Source organism: Leptosomus discolor, chromosome 23 (assembly GCF_034619465.1).
Source record: "Leptosomus discolor isolate bLepDis1 chromosome 23, bLepDis1.hap2, whole genome shotgun sequence".
Taxonomy (NCBI): Eukaryota; Metazoa; Chordata; class Aves; order Leptosomiformes; family Leptosomidae; genus Leptosomus; species Leptosomus discolor.
The window spans coordinates 8,718,533-8,738,309 of NC_141413.1; the positions used below are offsets into that span (position 1 = coordinate 8,718,533).

General features: G+C 55.7%; 1 protein-coding gene across 1 annotated transcript; it reads left to right on the top strand.

Annotated features, from left to right (window-relative positions):
- Positions 1-17,817: 17,817 nt before the first annotated feature.
- On the top strand, positions 17,818-18,138 carry TCIM (transcriptional and immune response regulator). The gene has a single exon (XM_009958230.2). It carries the CDS (start codon positions 17,818-17,820, stop codon positions 18,136-18,138), a length of 321 nt encoding a protein of 106 aa, XP_009956532.1.
- The last annotated feature ends 1,639 nt before the right edge of the window (positions 18,139-19,777 follow it).

Sequence of the window (19,777 nt, forward strand, 5' to 3'; positions counted from 1 at the left end):
CTTCCATGACACTGAGGTGGGTACAGCACCCTTCCACGGCACCAGGCTGAGCACAGCACCCTTCCATGACACTGAAATGGGCACGGCATCCTTCCACGGCACCAAGATGGGCACAGCATCCTTCCATGGCACCAGGATGGGCACAGCATCCCTCTGTGGCACCAGAATGGGTGGGCACAGCATCCTTCCACGGGACCGGGATGTGCACAGCAACCCTCTGTGGCACCGGGATAGGCACATCATCCTTCCATGACCCAGGGCTGGGCACAGCATCCTTCCACGGCACCAAGACAGACACAGCATCCCTCTGTGGCACCGGGATGGGCACAGCATCCTTCCACAGCACCGAGACGGGCACAGCATCCCTCGGCAGCACCGGGAAAAGCCGCCTCCGTCCGAGCCCGGCTCGCTCCCCGCGCCAGGCCGGGGGTCGGGGCTGGGGCCACACGCCCCAATAAAGCAGGGTTCCCAAACCCGGCCGAGCTGCTTGTCCCTGTGCCCGCCGCGGCGCCGCGACACGCCAGCGCTCCTCCATCGCGAGGTGGCGGCAGAAACCCGCTGCTGGCTCGGCCCGGCAGCAGAGGAGCGGGGGGTGCGGGAGGGGCGGTAAAACAAAACACCGGCCGGGGTTTGGGGGGGGCTGCGGCGAGCGCTGGGGGTGCAGCGGACCGCAAGCCGACGGTCCCCGCTGCCACCCGCAGCCCTTGGCACCCCGACACGGCTCCTCTCCCCCCCGCACCACCCGGCCCCGTCCTTCCACGCCCGGACACGGCGCGTTTCTGGCGTGCCCGGGGCTCTGGGGGTCCCCAACCACCGGGGCAGCCTCAGGTCCGCGGGTCCCGTCGAGTCTTTCAGCCCGACCCTGACACCGGGGCTGGATGATGCCAAGCAGGGTCGTGTAAAAGCCGGACCCTTGGGTGCCCGGCATTTCACAGGGACTTGTTTCTGTACGAGACGGACGGTGTTTTCTGCCGAAGTGCCTGCTGCCGGGCTGAGTAACGGGCAGGGATCTCACGTTGCTGCGTCCGCAGCGGGACCACAATCCCTCACCGGGGCAGTCTGCTGACAAACACCAACTCCCCAGCCGTGGGAAGGATGCTGCAGCCACTCGAACCCAGCCGGGAGGGGGGGAGTGGATGAGAGAAGTGAGCAGAGCGTGTGGGAAAAGCGCGGGGTGTTAAGGAGGCTGGTGTTCACGCGGAGATGCTGCGTTAAGGCCTGAGGTTTTGCTCTCCACTGCCAGCTTCGTTGCAGCCCCTAATTTATTAAGGGCTCAGGATGTCACGGGGCAGAGCTGCAGGTTTGGGCACACACAGGTTTCACTTTCTTAAGTCTCAATGAGCAACAGCGTGCTGTGCCAGAGGACACCGGTACATACGGTTTCCTCGAGGTGCTGGCAACAGAAAAACACCTCAGACAAACTCATGGTCCTCACCAGGTATCTGCAGCAGAGCAACAGCCAGCCTGATGCTGGGTTCAGCCCAGGACCTAACAATATACCGGCTCCTACGCTACAGACGCCGCAGCAGGACCAGCCAACAGCCCTGCAGCTCAGCACCGCTGCCAGGGCTGCTGCCTGCTCCCCCGTGCATCGCTCCTTGACCCGGGGCTGCAGCACAGGGATCACCTCACACCCACACCCCCCCTCCATGCTGGGATGAGTGGGCAGACCTTTGCACCAAGAGCGGTGCTAGAGCTTTTTTCATAACGCCAGGTGCCTGAGGTGCCCTTTTACAGTGAGAAAGCACCCTCAAATTCCTTGCAGTCGGCATCTTTAGGGAAAACAGGCCATATGCCTCCATGTTTTGCCTGCCCAGGTTTTGCTGGCATGGCCACCGGAGACAGATTTCACACCCAATCAGTGTCTCGGTGCAAAAATAGCTCTGGCAGTGCCACTTCTCCTGCACTATCAGAAGAAAGTCAAGGTCCTTTGAAATAAGGCTTCATTCCCATAAGGACAACAAAAAGCTCAGCACACGGCAGCTTGAATTATTAAAGCTCCTTGCTAAATTTTATTTTGTGCCCTCTTTTGAAAGGCAGTCTTAAAACTGGGGCTTAGGAGAAGATATCTTCAGTAAACAACCTATGGGAACATGTCAGCACCTTTAAATCTTTGCCTGGCAGCCCTCATTCCACTTGATCTTCATTTCTGAATAGCTGCTGCATATTTCATGTAGGAAATATTTCATTCTGATGATTGTCTTGGTCTATTACATTTCAGATCATTTCAGGAAAACAGCAAACTTAGAGGGGAGAACAAAAAAAAAATCACTCCAGCTAAATGAGAAACACAATCAGGACTCGCAGGGACCTGGCGCAGGCTGGCACTGCAGGGGGGACACGGGGCTCCACGAGCGCTGTGAAACGCCTGGGCCCACGCTGGTCAGCAGCAATGCCAGCACTGGGAAGGGGAAAACGGTCCCCGGGGGGGTGTGGGATTTTATTCCTGCTGCAAACCCTGGTGAAGCCCCTGCCCCAGACTGGCAGAATCATGGCAATGCTCCCACTCAGACGGATTCGTGCTGCCTTGGAAGAGAGAAAGAGCTGGAAAACCAGAGGAGAGGTGCCCGAGGGCTCTGGAGAGCCAAGGCGGTACCCCACACCGGTGGGCATGCTCACCTTCCACACACCATTTTGGGGGAGGAGGAAGGTGCCTAAAAAGCTTCACGAAAACAGAGACAGACCACGGCGCTCCCAGGCCAGCAAACTACACAGCAGGGGCTCACCGCGTTTGAGTTCACTTTACCAAATGCTTTGTGAGAGACACATCCAGCGACAGCACACGCATTGATCAGCTTCAGCTCTTTTAAAGTTGGATTCAGGGAGGATCCTGCTGCGCTCGCAGCACCCAGACAGTGATGCACAGACCCTTCCCGTCTTCTCTCCTGGCAGGCTGGGACAGCTGCTTCACGAGAGCTTTGATTCCTCTCTGTTTCCAAACCACTGCTGTCTAATATTGATCACAAGGCGCAGACATCTAAGGTCCCAGGTGCATTGCAATTGAAAGCACATCGCATTTAAATAATTTACGCCTGCGCCTAAAAAAGCCACAATACGTTTGAGAACGACACGGCACTTGGCATTCGTTTTGCGTGTCGCCGTCGGGAGCCGCGCTGCGCCGCACCACCCGCAGCCAGGTCGGCGGACCTGAGGTCCCACTCTGCTCTGAGGGGTTCGTTTCGGCAGGTGCCGGGTGGAGCCCGAGATGCGCCGGGTGGCACAGCATGGCCCTTCTGCCACCGAGGGCGATAGGAAGAGCAAAGGAAATTCGGAAAGAGGTTGGTGCCACGGTCACTGCCCACACCCTGGCTGGGACAACCAGAGCCCGTGGACACCCGAGACACCCTGCACTGCTGCCTGCAATGGGACGGGCAGAGTTAAGCCTGTTTCTGCCCCAGGAATGAGAATGGGAGCTTGCACCACCCCCCCGAACCCGGCACGTCTGCTGGGTCGGCCAGGACAGACGCCTGCCAGGGAGATGATGCAAAACCAAGAGGGATGTCGCAGCCCTCGGCCACAAGCAGAACAGCAGCTCCAGACGCAGCTGCCACCCACACAGAAAACTCTCTTATCCTCGCAAACAGAGGCCCTGCCCCTGCAGCGCTGAGGTACACATTTCCATTGCGACTCTGCAGCTCGGGAGCCACCCGGCAGCCCCAGCCCCATTCTGGGGTGGCCACCGCCTCCTCGACATCTCGTTACCCCTTTTTATTAAGTGCAGATCTTGTCCACGGAGCCTGACCCATGTGACGGAGAAGGAAGCCAGGCACACCCGAGGGGGCCGGAGGAGACCCCTCCTGAGCACACCTCTGGTGCCACCAAACCTCACGAGAGCCCGGTCGGCTGCACCCGGCTGCTGATGGATCAACACAAAGACCTATCCAAGAGCCGCAGCCCTTTCCTCAGCAGCGCAGGCAAGCCGGAGCCTCTCGTACCTCATCACAAAATCCCCTTCCTACCCTGCCTCAGAGGATGAGGTTTTCCTTTCCTAAAGCCCCGCATACCGTGCAGTAACAGGGTGGAAGGTGCCTGGCTGCCCTGCAGCGAGGTCTGCCCGGTGCCCACCGCCCCCAGCTGTAGCTCACAACCGCACCCAAGGAAGGGCCCCTCGCTGCAGGCTCCCTGGCAGCACCCAGCACCCCACACCGCCCGTCTCTGCCTTTCCCCTCCCCGGCGCGGTCCCCAGCCTGCCCGCGCCCGGCTGTCGCTCCCTGCGCCAGGCCCAGCCGGCGGCCACCATTCCACCCACGCTGCTTGCTCAGACTTTCCATCCCGCTGGTTCCCTCCTTGCCTTGCCCAGGTCTCACCCGGGTCACCTTCCACCGCTGCGCAGAAGTTCCTGAGATGCCTTTGGGCACTCGCAGCCGCTTCCCCGGCGGCCAGGCTGCCGGCCTCGCTCCCCAGGGCATCCCACAGCCCCCGGGCGGACACAGCCAAGCGCTTTGCTGTGACTCCTGCTGCCGCTTTTGTCCTCGTGAATATTTGAAATCGAACAAGAATACAAACATTTGGATTCTAGACACTTCCCAACCCCGACCTTATTTATCATACTTGGCTCTGCTCCTGGAACTGGGACCAGAAGAGGCTCTGAACGATTTAAGTTATTTAACATGCTGTGCATAGATCAATCTCGCTCTCCCCTCTAGCCACAGGTTTCCCTTTGTGGTTTACTGCGCACTTATTATGTCCATCAATATCCAAGTAATTAAAATCCCCCATTATCTGGGTCCTGGCTGCCTTATGAGCTCCTCATAAGCTATAAAACCTTTCGTGATCAACTCTCCTTAAGTGCCTGGGAGGTCTGCAGACCCATCTCAGGATCCCCCCCGCTGCTCTTATAACCCTGAAGGTCCCGTCTCAACTGCTGCCTGCTCCAGCCCGAAGCGTGTCTGCCGTTCCTCTCCACGCGTTCCCGTTCTGTGCCAGGATTGCTCATTTTCATCCCTGTCTTTACCCGCTGGCAAGCTTATCTCAGAGCAACCGCCCCACCTCCTGCTTAGCTCACACGGAGGCAAGTACCAGACCTGCCGCATTCCTGGGAGCACCCACAGCCTGCCGGGCTCTGGATGGTCACACCCCGACTTTTGCCCTGCTGCGCAACAGCTCACCGTACCCTGGAACAGCAGCGAGCCCCCAAAACTGTCACACTGCAGCCCCGGCTGTCCCTGCATCGTGGTCAGGGACCATCCCGGGGCTCTTCTGGGGTGGCCGCTCACACTGCCCTTCAGGCCCGAGCTCAGCCCACCCGCAGCCCACCAGCAGGTTTCTGTGGAAGCAGCCGCCGACCGTCCCAGCTTGGCACGTTGCTCCGGGCATGGACATCACGGCACGCCGGGAGGGGAGCGGCACGCGCAGCCCCGATGGCACGCCTGTGATGGCCACGCACGTGCGGTGACAACATCTCTACAGACAAGTACTTGTCTCCTGGTCAGGCTCTCCTGTCCTGCACGGCTTGGCCACAAGTCTCTAAGCAATTTATTAATAAGAACCAAGTTGGATTTGCATTTCCCCCTTGGGAGGGACGGGAGGGCACAGAAAATAATTGCCTTCACTTTCTTCCTGGCGCTGCCACTTGCCCAAGACCTGGCGTTGCATCGGGTGCGTGCCCTGAGCCCCGGATCCCTCTGAATGCTCGACCTGGCAAGAGCACCAGAAAGGCAGAGGGCTGTGTCTCTGCCCGGGGAATTACTCACCTTGGCAGGAGTGATATGATGAAAAGACATGACTCAAGCCAAAAAGTGCTAATTACAGCACAGGAGGAGGAGGAGAAAGGAGCTGCTAAATTACGCTGAATATGGAAGGGGAGTCAGGAACAGATTGAAAAGCCATCGCTGCAGAGATGATGAACACGGGGTTGTCCCAGCCCGGGGCCACTGGCTCCGCTGTGCTGGGGACAAGCCGGACGCAGCCACAGATGTCTTGCCAGCATTGTTTATGTTCTGTGGTTTGCATCATCCTGTCCTACCGGCTACATCACGCAATTTTGGACGCTCTTTGTCCAGGTGGCCCTGGGACCTGCCACCCCAAGGCTGACAAGCCTCAGAGGAACCCTCTGTCAGGGAAGGAGCGGGTGTGTTTATGCTCCCTGTGTGACCTTCAGTAAATCTCTGGGTTTCTCCTGTGGTTTAGCTTTAGACCACCTTTAGACCTGTTTTAGACCAGGCTTGCAAATGTCTCTACCCCATCTGCCAACAGCGCCAGGATCCCTCTCCCGCTCTGCTCCGCTCCGTCCATGCGGGCTGCATTCACGCTCCCCATCACCTCCTGCAGCTGCCTCCATTGCCGAATCCTGCCACTTTCCTCTCTTCCACTGGCTCGTCGCTGCAGGGGGTGATCTGTGCAGCTGCGGTGCCAGCGGTGCTGGGGCGAAGGGACGCGTGCCAGGGGCTGTCGCACACAGCCACGTGCTCGCTCAGCCGCAGCTCCCGGCACCTGACGTTTCTGCCTGCTGGAAGCTAAAAGGACAGCGCAGACAGTGTCAGACGAACGCTGGTCATGTTGTCCTGGGGATGGTCAGCACTGGGAAACAGCACCAGTGTCAAGTGAGTCACCAGATGGAAGAATACCCAGAGGGACCTTTGGGAAAGGGCTTTATTTCCAGCCCTGAAGTCCCCGATGTACGGCCAGCGGTTATAAAACATGTCACTGTTACTGCTGTTTGGAAATAGAAGGAACCAGAGACAGAAACATTAGCATTAGAATAAGGATAGCTTTGCAAGGGGCAAGAGCAGTTTGGAAACAAGCCAAAGGCAGGTCTTGACAAAGGTCTTTGACCTCCTTTTAGGGTAACGACCATTGTAGGGACTGCACGCTGCTGCTGCAGCCCCCATCGCCCGTAGCCCCGCACCAAGCTCTCCGCCAGCGACTCGAGTGTCTCTGTTGGCAGCCAGAGTTCTCCTGGCCAAGTGTGGCCCCGCACCCACTGCTGGAGCAGCTGCTGGGCTGGCCACAGCCGAGAGGGTTGGTGATAAAACCCACAGCTTTGAGTGCAAGCTCTCTGAGGCCGGAGCTGTCGTCTTCTGTATTTACTTGGAGATGAGCACAGCAGGTTCTTGGTTTATGATGACGTGCTAGAGTAATTTCAGTAATAAACACCATGAAGAAAGTGCATTATTATGAAATACGGGGTTTTCCGATAAATAAATCATGGCCCTTATTTGCATGCATAATACCAAGAGAATGTATCTGGGACTGTTGGTGCTGACTGGAGTGTCTGACACAAGGAGTTGCAACAGGCCAGCATCCCCTTCCTTTAGCTCACCTCTTCCTCCAGCTCTGCTGGGTTCTCATTTTAGGACTCGAGGGGGTGACACTGTTGGGGCAGAACCCGTTTCTGCAAGCCTTTCCTTGCGAGGAAAGCTGTGCCACCTTTGCCACGCGGACCTGCTGGGCAACAGCGCAGAGGTGCCGTCCCCAAGGCCGCGGGGGGCACTCTTAGTCTAATGGGGGCAAGGCGGGCGGCCGGCCAGGAACGGTATCTCTAATGCCTGGAGGTCGCACCAGGAGCCGGGGTGCAGTCGCCGCCTGCGCGGTGGCATGTCGCCGGTGCCACACGGAGGAAGCGCCGCGTCCGCCCCAACGCCTGTTTGCGGAGTTAGTCACGGCTGCCCACAGTTGTGAGCCCGGGTAGCCAAGGGCAAACAAAGGCGCTGGCGTTCCAGGCAGGCATGGTGAGCCCATGAGGCAATCCATACCCAGCTTCCCAAGAGCTCTGCTTCTTAGAAAAAAGGAAAAAAAGGAAAAAAAGACCAGGCACTGCTATTATTGCAGTAAGAGGCTGTCTCATGCTGGGCTCTGCTGCTAAATATATTCTGTGTTTACTGTGCACAAGAACAGTAGGAAGCCTTCCGAAACGGCACCGGGGTTGCTCCGATTTTTTTCAGCAATCAATCACGCCTGGCTTGAGCCATTTTTATCCTGACACAAATGGAAAATATTTTCCTGGTTTAATTTCTACTGATCAAAGACATTTCCTCAACAGAGAGGAGCCCCATGGCCCTAGGGGGGAGAAGGAGTCCCCAAGGAAAGTATTTCAGCGAGGAGACACAGGGCACGGCTGGCTCGCAGTGGGACGCCCTGCATGCAGACAGGGCGAGTCGGGACACGATCCCTGCAAAGCCAGGAGTGGTTAGCAAGGCTGTTAATCCGTCTTCTTCCCAATTAATTTGCTGAATGAGAGGCTCGGTGTGTAGCCACATGCTGGCCAAACACAGCACCTCAGAGCATCTCGAGGCCGTGGCTGCTGCATGCAGGCAGCGGCGGCAATGCCAGGGCTGGGTGCGGTGGCTCGTGGGGACGAGACCCTGGAGCTCTGGGAGGTGGACGGCAGCACATGGGCGAGGGGCGGTGGCACACACGAGGGCAGGGGCACCAGTGCCCTCCTCCGAGCACCCTTCCTTGGGGCAGACCCCTCCTGCCCCATCCCGACCCCCACATGAGGCTGCCTCTTCCATCCACCTCCAAAGCGCTCTGCGTGCTGACCAGCCAGCTCGGTGTGCTGATCTGGCCTGTGCCAAGGCTGCGAAGCAGCAACTCTGAATGCAAAGAAGTCAACAGCCTCCGGCTGAGCCCAGCGCTACCACGCGAGCAGCCCCGGCACTCCAGCCCTGGTAAGAAACCAGTCGCCACGCTTGTCTGCCTGATTTGGTCCAGGCTTTGCAGCTCCGTGACCTACAGTAAGGACTCTGCAGCGTATGTACAACAATTTCCCCTGGTAAATACAGAGTGTAACCTACGTGAAGATGTGTACCTAAGCAGTCAGGCTTGTAAGACCTAATACTCAGCTTGGAGGCCTTTTTCTCCCCAGATGTCTTCCCCAAGCTGGAGGGGCGGCTGGTGTCAGTGCCGGCTCCAGCTTTGCTCAAGGAGTCTCAGAGAGACCCTTGTGATGGCTGGATGTCTCTCCCAAAGGCAGACATTAAGACAAATTTGATTTACTTCTCCCAGGCTGATGCTGACAACTTCAGAGCATAACCTGCCAACCAGGCTGGTTTCTAGTTTAACACCGAACCTCAGAAGGGGTCAGAGCCGAAGCAGGAGCAGCCAAAGCTCATACTCCCAATCAGCAGTTGGCTGGTCAGCCGGGTCTCTGTCAGAGGGGCTACAAAGCACTTTTTGCCATACCTATATACATCCACACAGCATCATCTCTCTCCCTCTCCCTCCCCTCCTACACAGAGCTGAAATAAACTTGCGGTTCTAAAACTGTCCTTTTTTGTTTGAACTGCCTGCATAAATAACCTGATGCAGACAGACCGAAATACCCATAAACCAGCGCTGACACTTGACAGGGATTCAAGGGCAGATCTTGAGAACAAAGACAAGGCTCCCTCGTAAACAAGGCATCAGTCACTTAGATTATAACAATTAGGCAACGTGCTTGTTGGGAAACATCTAGAAGGCACCACTGCAAGACCTAAACTAGTCTGAGAGCAGTGGGCTCCTGCTCAGAAAGCCTCGGGGGTTTCCCGCTCTGTGGCCGTCTGGAGCAGCTCCGTGTCCCGCTGCCCTCTTGATGATTCAGGGATCGTGGGAGTCTCCCCGGCTCTGCCCGGCACGGACCTCAGCCGGGGCAGGTGACGCTGGCCTGGAGCCTGAAACTGCCAGCCTCACCTCTGTCCCGGAGAGAGGCTTTACAGCCCTGCTATTGCTCTTCAGAGAGGGAGCTGCCGTGCGCTGCCGATGGCGATGTGCTGGGGAAAAGAGCCGCTGGCGGAAGTTCAGTAACCTGCCGTAACCCCATGGACAGCGCGGCAGCCCTGGGAACAGCCCCAGCCCAGCTCCGGTGGCCGCGCAGGTCTCAGACCCATGTAACACCCACGCAAACCCACACAACCCCCACACAACCCCCACGCAAACCCATGTGACGCCTTGCAGCGCGGCTCCCCCCGCAGCGGCAGGGACAGGCCAGCCGCAGGTGCGCCCTGGCGGGATCTGCAGCAGGGCCTCAGCAGGCAAAAACCGCCCCGCAAAAACTGCGTGCGACCACCAGCCCCTGCGATCCGGCCGGCCGCCGCGGCTGGTGCCGCAGGCAGGGTAAAGGCAGGGCCCTGCGGAGGGCTCGGGATGCGGTGCCGAGCGGTGCCACTGCAGCGACGGCAGCGGGGATGGGAGGAGGGCCGCAGAAATTGCTTTTCTAGCAGCTACAAAGCGAAAGTTGTCAGGCCACGAGAGAGGGTGATGGGAGGCAAACACCATCTGTTTTCTCCGAGGAACTCTTCTGTTAGTGGAGGAATGAACTACAAGGCTGATAACACCACAATTTCAAGCTAATCTCCCACACAATTTACATATCTGTTGATTTCCTGATAAATCTCCACAGGCGCAGGCTGGGTGTTCCCCTCAGCTCTGATGATCCGTTTTCTTCTCCCAGCGTTACTCGGCTACACGTCCCCAAACCTCGACTGCACGCTGCTTCCAAATACACGCTGCCCTTCCCCAAAACACAGCCAGGACAGGAGCTACCTCTGCCACATGCCTGTTTTGCTCTGCCACAAGATTAAGGAACTGAAAAGTAAATTGGCAGGTTTTTTTCTAGCAAAGCCTGAACCAGGACCCAGCTTGGCTCCCTCTGCACAAAGCGGGTGCTTCTTTCTTCACCAGGGGAAATCACTTTAATTTCTTCTGGGGGGATCACAAACCAGCACTGTATTTTTGCAAACCAAAACTGAAAACTGCCTCGGAAGTGTGAGGGGTCGGTCACTGCCCGTGTCCCAGAGCTGGGAAACAGCCTTCTTCCAATGCAGCAACTCACCCAAAGCAGGCAAATAAGCAGCAGACGCATGTTAAAACCAGATTTCAGGGTGGGCGCGCAGGGGTGAAGGTCCCTTGCCATTTTAACTCTCTCACATCCTGGCACAGTCCCTCTGTTGCTTTCGCAGCCACCCTGGACCACTCGCAGAGTCGCAGCGTTGCACAGAGCTCACCCAGGCATTCCCCTCTGTCGTGGTGCCCAGCAGACCCCCTGGCCCAAGCCTTTGGTGACCCACTGCCAAGCCCAGAATCTCCTCTGCACCGTCACAGCCCTTACCAGGTACCACAGCTCGGCAGCTTAATGCCCCCCGAGACCCCCACGCTGCCTCGCTGCTGCGCATTGACACCCTTCTGCCTCCCCCCTGACTGCTTTAGCACCCCGCTCCCCAGCCCCGCGGGAGGCTGTGCCGTGCCACTTCACACATCTGGCCCCAGATCCGACGCCGACCCCTGTACAAAGCCCTGGGCTGCAGCCGCTGCGGCTCCAGGAGCGATGGGGGGCACCGAGGGCCCCCAGCAGCCGGAGCAGTACAAAGGCACGCATCCTGTCTGCCACCCCTCTTGCAGCAGAGGAAGCGGCTCGGCAGAGATTAGAGCCCTGATGAGGGGGGCACGGAGCGGCGGGACGTGTGTCTGGTACTGTCGCCCGTGGGCTGGGCTGGGACAATGACCCCAGCCAGCCCCGTGTCCCAGCCCCAAGGCAGGATTTCCCGTGAGCCCGTCCCCTCGGCACCAGACAATGAGCTGTCTGACAACTGGAGACTGGCTCTGCCTTCACCCTTCTCTAGCGAGGGGTGCTCGGGGACCTTCAGGAAGATCAAACAGGAAATTCAGCAGAGAAAGAAAAAGGTTGTTCGTGCTTGAAAGTCTAAACTTTCATTGCCGTGCTCCGTCTTGCTGACCCGGGAGGAAGATGCTGAAGTCAGGATATTAAAATACTTTCCCTGACTCCTATGGAAAGAGCAGGACATGGTGAGCTGCTCTGCAGAGGTGATGGTGAGGTGCCATTTCGGGATGCTGGTCCTGCCGGCACATGGCACCCGCCTCACGGAGCAGCCCGGCTGCTCCCCGCAGAAGCTGCCCGGCGGCGGGGTCACCCCAGCCCCCTCCAGTGACCAGCTGGGCCCCCAGCAAACCCACTCACTTCTACCCTGCCCTCGTGCTCCGAGTGCATCCTTTGCCTGCTGCTGCCTGCATCCCTGCTAGACACGGCGATTCTTTTTTTACCGAGGCGTTCAGCTGTACAGCACGCTCTGGCTGGCAATCTGCCACCAGCCTCTCTAGTAATTATCTCCCACTACAAGTGGGGAGCACCACAGGCTGAGTTTCCCTTTGCAAGGCGGCTTTGGGAAGCCTCAAGCAACAGGAGAAGCCACCCGTGGCTTCCTTACACAGCCAGCCTCCCCTCCCCATCCCCAGCCTCTCCAGCCCCCCGTGACAGCAAGCACTTCACGCCAGAAGTCAGGGTGTCCTTAGCTCAGCTTTGCTGAACGCAGGTCTTCTTTCAAAGGGTTCTGCCTTCTCAAAGTGCCAGAAGTTTCTGTTTCTGTTCTGTTTCTTAACAGGCATGATTTACTTACTGTAACTGGCTATTCATTATGTCCTGCACTGCATTATTAACTCGGTGATCGTACATTTAGCAGAGAATTTATGAGAAATGAGGAGACATTCATTATCAGTAATACCACAGACTTTACTCTTATATGGTCTCCCTGCACAGAGCAGTGCTCAGCTCCCATGCACGCAGCCAGGCGGCTTCAGCATGTTCCTTGGGCTCTTCTGCAAAGTTCTGAGGCCACAGTCCCCCTCGCTCCAGCCAGTCCAACATGCACCCTTGGTGTCACCGACCGGGGACAGACCTGCCCCCAGGGACACCATTGCCAAAAAGCCGCAGCAGGATGAGCGAGGGGCAAGGCTGTGTTCTCCTTCTGCACCCCTGATGCTTTTCACCAACTCCTCTCACTGCATCGACACCATGAAAATGAGTTATTTTCTTTAACTTGCCAGCAGCCTGTGCTGCCCTTAAAACGGCGAGAGAGCTGCCGAGATCCCCGTCACACCAGCTGCAGGGCCAGCTCCGCTGTCGCCGGCTGCTGCTGGTTTCCCCACGTGTCAGCAGAACAGGTTACCAGCGAAGGAGACATGGCACGGGGCAGAGGGATCCTGTGGAGAGATGCCGAGAGCCGCCGGCTGCAGCTGAGTGACAGACGTTAATAAAAAATACTCCTGCTCGCCTGGGCTGCAGGAGGCTGGAGCGCAGAATTAATGCTGTGCAGACTACGCCTGACATAATGACGCCTGTCTTAGCAGCCCAGAAGCCAGCATCTAATTTAGTTTTCATAGGTAGGATAAAGAAAAGTATTAAACAGACAAGGTGCAAATTTTTTTCCATATTAAAAACTTTCCCAATGGAATTTAACCCGCTTAATCATGTCTTCTGTTGACTGAAAACCAGTAAGGTTTTTTTTCTGTTTTTCAGGCAGGCAGCTGTGTGAGCAGGCTTGTCTGAGAAATGCCTTTACTTTCCAGCAACGGAGCTGCAGCAGAACTGCCATTAAAATGCACCCAGCTGTACTGCACATCCGAACTGGGGACACAGGAGAAGTTAGAGGGAACACACTCGGCCAAGCTGAGCTCTGGGGTTCTGTACGCGAGGGGCATGGCGAGTGTCCCCAGATACTCTGTTAAAGAAACGACAACCACAGAAAAACCCCCACCACCCCCCAGACAAGCCCAGGTGGGGCCTGTGCTGTACAGAAAGGGGCACGCGAGGAGCTGGAGGCAGGTTGGGGAGCTGCGGCAGGCGCTACCATTCGCAAGACCTGGATGTCTGACAAATTCCAGGGAATTTGGATTCCATGAGGAACACGATGAACCGGTTCCCCTTTGACCTCAGAGCCATCCCGCAGCGGCCTCTGCTGCAGAGCCCTCCCTCTCAGATGCATTTCCCAGCAGAGAGCAAACACATGGAGCAGCGCTCCTGGCTCCCGAGAAGGGCAGGGATTCTCCAGCCTGCACGGCCGGGGGAAGGAGCGAAGGCTGCGAGTGAGCCAGAGGTCGAGCCCACATAGCGAGGGAAAGGATGGGAAAAGAGATGTCCTGAGCCTCCCTGGCAGTTCAGGTTCTTAGATTTTCCACTGAATGAGCTAAAGACAAAGCACATAGATATATTTCAAGGCAATAATTTAACTTTCCTCTCCTGTTCTAGATGCTCTTCCAAAGACTGAGTTTCTGAATCTTTTGCACGTGGCCGGGAAGGTGTCTGCAGCACCGATGCTCTCCGAGGGGACTACTGCACCTTTCCACGCCAGCGTGGTATCACAAGCCGTGCAGGCTTAGGCAGGCCAGTGAAAGGAAAGCTATGCAAAACATGCCCTAGCAAAACACAAAGGCATCCCAGATTACCTTCTTTGGAGTGATTTTGGACACTTACATAAATGCAGACTAAGTTCTCTGCAAGAGTTTGCGGGAAAGGCACCGGCTGCTCCAGCTGCCCCTGCCGCCGCGGGCAGCCCTGGCCCTCCCTCCACCTCCTGCTCTCGGGGCTGCGGCTCCTTGCCGGGGCTGGGGGCTTTCCCCTTTTCCCTGCTTTACCTGCCCCTCTCCTACAACGGTGCAGCCGGGGCAGGCGGGATCGCCCGGCAATTCGCAGCTCTGAGGCAGAGATGACTCTGGGTCTATTTAAACACGCTTTGCGTTGCCAGCGGAGAGCAGGAGCGCAGACACGGCCACTGAGTCACCATCCTCCCCGAATCCTTCCCTCCAGCAACTGCTTGCCCTGACTGTGAGACCCGGAGGCTCGGTTTAGCCTGCAATAAATCATAAGTGCTTCAGCTTCAAAACCTTCGCATCCACGACCTGGGATGAGACGCCCGCGCGGCGGTCAGAAAGCTGCGCTGCCGGATGCTGCCGAAGGGCCCCCCGCGCCCCAAAGCTCGGCACAAACCTTCCCGTCCCCCTGACAGAAGAGCCCCCACGGCTGGAGCGCTCCAAGCCTGTCACGCTCCAAGCAGAGCGCAGTTGAAACACTGGGGATAGGAATTAATCCTCCCATTAATGTGTGAAACGGAGCGTTTGCATTTCACAAAGCAATTATACAATAATAGCAGGAGAGCCATGATAGAAATCGCATCTTGTCTGAAGTTTCACTCCAATCCAACACATGAATAATTCCTCCTAGGCATTACTGGGAAAGCAGTATTAAAAGACCAATATAAACAAAAATTACTGGAAAAAACAGATGAGACGTGCTTCATCTCTCAGTCAGAGTTGAACGCAACTAAATTTATACAAAGTGGGCAGAGAAGCTTGAAGGGGCAAAGACATTTGTTACTGCTCAGTGCAAGATGAGCTCACAAGAAAACGCATGCTTCATCTTGGCAGCTTTCTGATGTCTTACTCCTAAAGCATCAGCTTTATTCTCGGTTTCCATGGCAGATACTTTTCTGAGCTTGTATCTTCCACAAATATTGCTAATTTATTCTCTCAGCCGTGTCTCTGCAAATACCTGCAGAACGATTCCATATGCAATACGAGCAGCGAGAAGCAGGCACATGTTAGGATGCCTCAGCTCTTGTTTTCAACCAGGGGAAACAAAAGAAGGGTTCGTTTTCTACAGCCGCAAGATCGCAGCGGATCTTCTGGCACTGTTTTTTACCCTAAGTACTCTGAAAAGGTATATCCGTCCAGTGAAGCAAAGTACATTTAGCATTTCAGCCAGACCTTTTTACAGGCAGGTTTTCCCCTCTCGCAGCGCTCCAGGCAGCACTTTGCACCCGAGCAGGAGGGGCCAACGATGAGCGTGGTCCCTGCTCCTACTGCTCCCCCCCCTCATATTTCATGTTAACGAGAGTCTATAAAACATGAGGGTCTTCCACGGGCAGAGACCCAGGAGCCAGCCACATCAAAAAGATCCCATTTTCAGGGTGGATTTACCAGCCCCACAAATGTTGAGCAAACAGCGGCTGCTGTGTAATTCTCACAAACTCGGCAGGACTACAGCAACGTGAGAGGCTTTTAAGTCTTTCTGGCAGCAGGAGAATCACAGGGTTTCGGAAAGCAGTTGTTTATACGCTAAAGCACGTAGCAGCTAGCACATACAAAAGAAATTCGTACAGGCTCATAAAAAGTAACCCGCACAATGACAGCAATGCAGAACTGGCAGAAAAAAATGGCAGGCACGTGCAGGGAGAGGTCGTGCCGGTAACAACGGCTGCCAGCCGCGGGGAAAGCCCGTCCTCCGGCGGGACATGGGTGAGTGCAGGGTGCTGGGCTGTGCCGGGGTGTGCCCAGCACTTACGGATGATTCCCGAGGTCCCAGGCAGGACCGTGGTCAAACTCTGAAATGCAGCCCACTCCGTCTCCTAAAGATAAAAGCCTGGCAAGCCCCAGCCAGATGGATGCTCACGAGAGCTGGGATGGAGCTGGGACTGCCAGTCCTTTGGGGGCCAGGCAGCGTCTTGCCCTGCTCTGCATGTTGCCTGGTGAGCAACAGCTCACAATTAATCCTGCTCTCTACTCCAAATGCCTGGCATATGGACTTTGGGTGCTCTTACCTCTCCCATGGCTCCTGCTGGCCACAGGAGAGGGAGTTTGCTGGCGCTGCGCTCAGACACATCCCCTCGCCCTGTCTGAAGGAACAGAAGTTTTAAAAGGAATGTGAAATGACAAGGAACTGGGTGATGTTATTTTGGATCTGCTCATCGCTGCGGTCAGAGACCACCTCCACAGGTCTCCAGTAAATAAGGGAAACCCACTGGGGCCATTGGTCAAACTGGCGTGGGGACGGAGGCTGTTTCTGGACTTCTTCCGTAAGGATGAGTAACAGGGGTCATCAACACAGCCAATAAACAAGATGCTAATTTTCCAAACAGTGCCTCTGCAGCATCCGGCTGCCTTTAAGCCATTAACCAAAACACACTTATCTCTGGTTCCCTGGCCTCAAGTCACTCTTTAACCCACTGCCGTTCTGGGCCAGAGGTAGTTGTGCTCAGTAACACCAGATTTCTAAGCCCAGCAGGACACTGGAGCGGTCAGAGTCAGCCCCTCGCAGGCAGCCGTGCCCAGTCCATGGCCTCAGCGAGAAGTAGACACACAATCACAGAACATCTTGAGTTAGAAGAGGCCCATAAGGATCATCGAGTCCGGCTCCCTGCTCCTAACACTAATCCATACAATTGAGGGCGAGTCCTCCCAGCCCAAGGGCTTGGCGTTGGCCAAGGGTGGGGTGGAGAGCACAAACTCTGCTGGAGCAGATGAACTGTGCCGGTGAGCTGGAAATTAAAGAAAAAGGACACTTGAAGCAGGAGCAGGGCAACAAACCACCCGGTGCTGTCGCTGCAGCCCAGCATGCACATTGGGGCAGGGAGCTTCTACCTGCTGCCCCAGTGAGAGCATTGCCACGTGTGGCTGGGCAGCCGTGGGGTGTGACATCCCGGGGAAGTCACCTCAGAGGACATCATGGATCAGCTCCCTTTGATAAACCACTCGCCACCTAGAAAATACAGCTTTGTGAGCCCTAAACACGACCTGTATCATCTGGGAAGCAGCAGCAAGCATCCCCTGCCCAGACCTGAGCAGGTTTTGCTGTGCTGCTGCGATGCTGTCTGACCGCGACATAGACAAGCGCAGGTCTGCATGCACAGGCTCGCAGCCAGCACCCCTCGCTGGTATTGCAATAGTTCCCACCTGGAGTTCTAACTGTTTGTTATATCACATATTCTGAACGCAGAGCTTTTCTGCATGCTGCAAAAGACCACGAGCAGAGTTTGAGCTGTGCTGGCTCGGAGTCCCCCAGCGACGTCTGAAGTCTGTTCTGCAAAGAAAAACCACCTCCACGGCAGAACCAGAAAACTTTTCGTCTCGGCTGCGCGGCAGAGGGAAGTTGGCAACTTAACTGTTAAACTCGGCTGTGACTGTTGAGCGTTGACATCATCGTGATCTCATCGCTGTAACTTGACCCGCGGGCTTTTTCTGCAGACTGCCTTTAAATACCGGTGCTGGGAGCCAGCGCAGCACCCAGCCCTCTGACAGGACCGCGGGCACACCCGGCAGCACCCCACGTAGATGAAAGCAAAGAGAGGCTACAAAACTCCAGCCATGTCCACATCCCTGCGAGTGAGCCCCTCGGTCCACGGCTACCGCTTTGACACAGCCCTGCGCAAGAAAGCCGTGGCCAACATCTTCGAAAGCATCAACGAAGAGTCCCTGCAGAAACTCTTCAGAAACTCCGGGGACAAGAAGGCAGAGGAAAGAGCCAAGATAATCCTCGCCACCGACCAGGACCTGGAAGAGAAAACGAGAGCGCTAATGGCACTAAAGCAGAGGCGAAAAGACAAGCTGCTCCAGTTCCTGACGTTTCGGAAATACTCCATCAAAGTTCACTGAACAGGCGGAGGGAGCAGAAATGGAGGAGAACTTTTTGGGACGGGACTGTTTGTGACCTCCTACCACAGATGCTCTGCCCCGCGGGCTGCTGGCGGGACGGGGGACCTGACAGACCGCCCGCAGGGCTTCAGCCCCACCATGCACGCAGCAAACCGCAGCGCCGATGGCAGCCTCGGTGCGGACGGCAGGGTGGCAGCCGAGGCTCCCGGAGCGAGGGCAGCTCCCGGCGAGAGGCAGCCAAGCTCCTCAGGGCAGCCGTGGGACCGAGCCGTAGGGGGACCCCCGCATGCCTGGGCACGACTTGAGACCTTCTGACGGACGCGGTGTTCACTGACTTCACCTGCGTGCTTTGCCTTCTCAAACCTGTTTCCTCGCAGTCTGCGCCCGTGCCGAGCCTGGCTGCGGTGGGCCAGGAGGGAGGTTGCAGGGACTGATCAGCTGCTGATCATGGATCACACTGCATTTGTTGAAATGCATGTAAGTGCACCGTGTGGGTGCAGTAAGTTCAGCCTTCAGGGAATGCCTTTGCTCTAGAGACACTGAGCAACTGTGCCTTTTCTTCCTCAAGCCGTATGTGTGCAGTATAAATTGTTTGCACAGAAGCAATAATAATGACATATTTCCCTGAATCTACTGTGAAGTTCCTTAATATTTTGTTCACTTCCCATTAACACTGAAAATCTAAATACCATAACTACAGTTCTTATTTGTATAGATTATAATAACTATTAGATAAGTACTTCATGGTAATACATTATGATAATGCTATTATTATGGTGACTATAATTTATTGCATATGGTGATCTGAAATTTAATAAATTATGAAGTGAATATAAACTCTCTCGTCTGAAATGCTCAGTTCTCCTGGAGGAGTGGGGTTATACTTTTGAGGTCATTTCACACAGGTTCTGTTTTAAGAGCAGAATACCTGCACCTCTCCTTAATTCCCCAAGTGTCGACTGGGCAGCCTGTCCTCAGAGCCTGCAGCAGCCCCTGGCTTCCCTGCAGTCCCGCCATCCAGCCCCGCAGCACCAGCCCTGTGGTGACTCTGGCATCCCCAGAAAGATCTCACCAAATTTAGTTGTAAATCAAACTCAGCTGTTAGTTTCCCCTATGCAATAGAGGAGAATTACACCTTTTGAAATAGCGTAACAGAAAAATCAGTTTAGAAAAGGACCAGTTCCAGCGAGCAGTGCGGTTCGCCGGGCTCTTGGCATTCCTGCAAAGCAGACCGAGAACTCAGATTTGGCTCCACATCATCCAGAGAAACAGAAGTGAGTTATGAATGCGGAATTGGACTCAGTTTTTCTGCAGGTTATGCCACATTTGCATGATAGACTATGTTGAAAATACTTAAAAATAGCCAAGACTAGTTATTTATAAGCATGTCCTCTAATACCCTTCTGGTTTAGAAAAAAAACATTCCCATGACTCTGCTCAGAGCACCAGAGATAAAACAATTCAGAAGAATGATAGGCCAGCTACAGTTTTTTTGCCTACAGTAAAAACTCCAAATTGCCTGTAAGTCAGGGAGACTAGAACCAATCCTTTAAATTACTTAATAGAATGGATAATTGCAATTATTTATAGTGTGGGGAACCATATCCAAGCATTCCCTGAGAGCACCACGCTGGGGAAT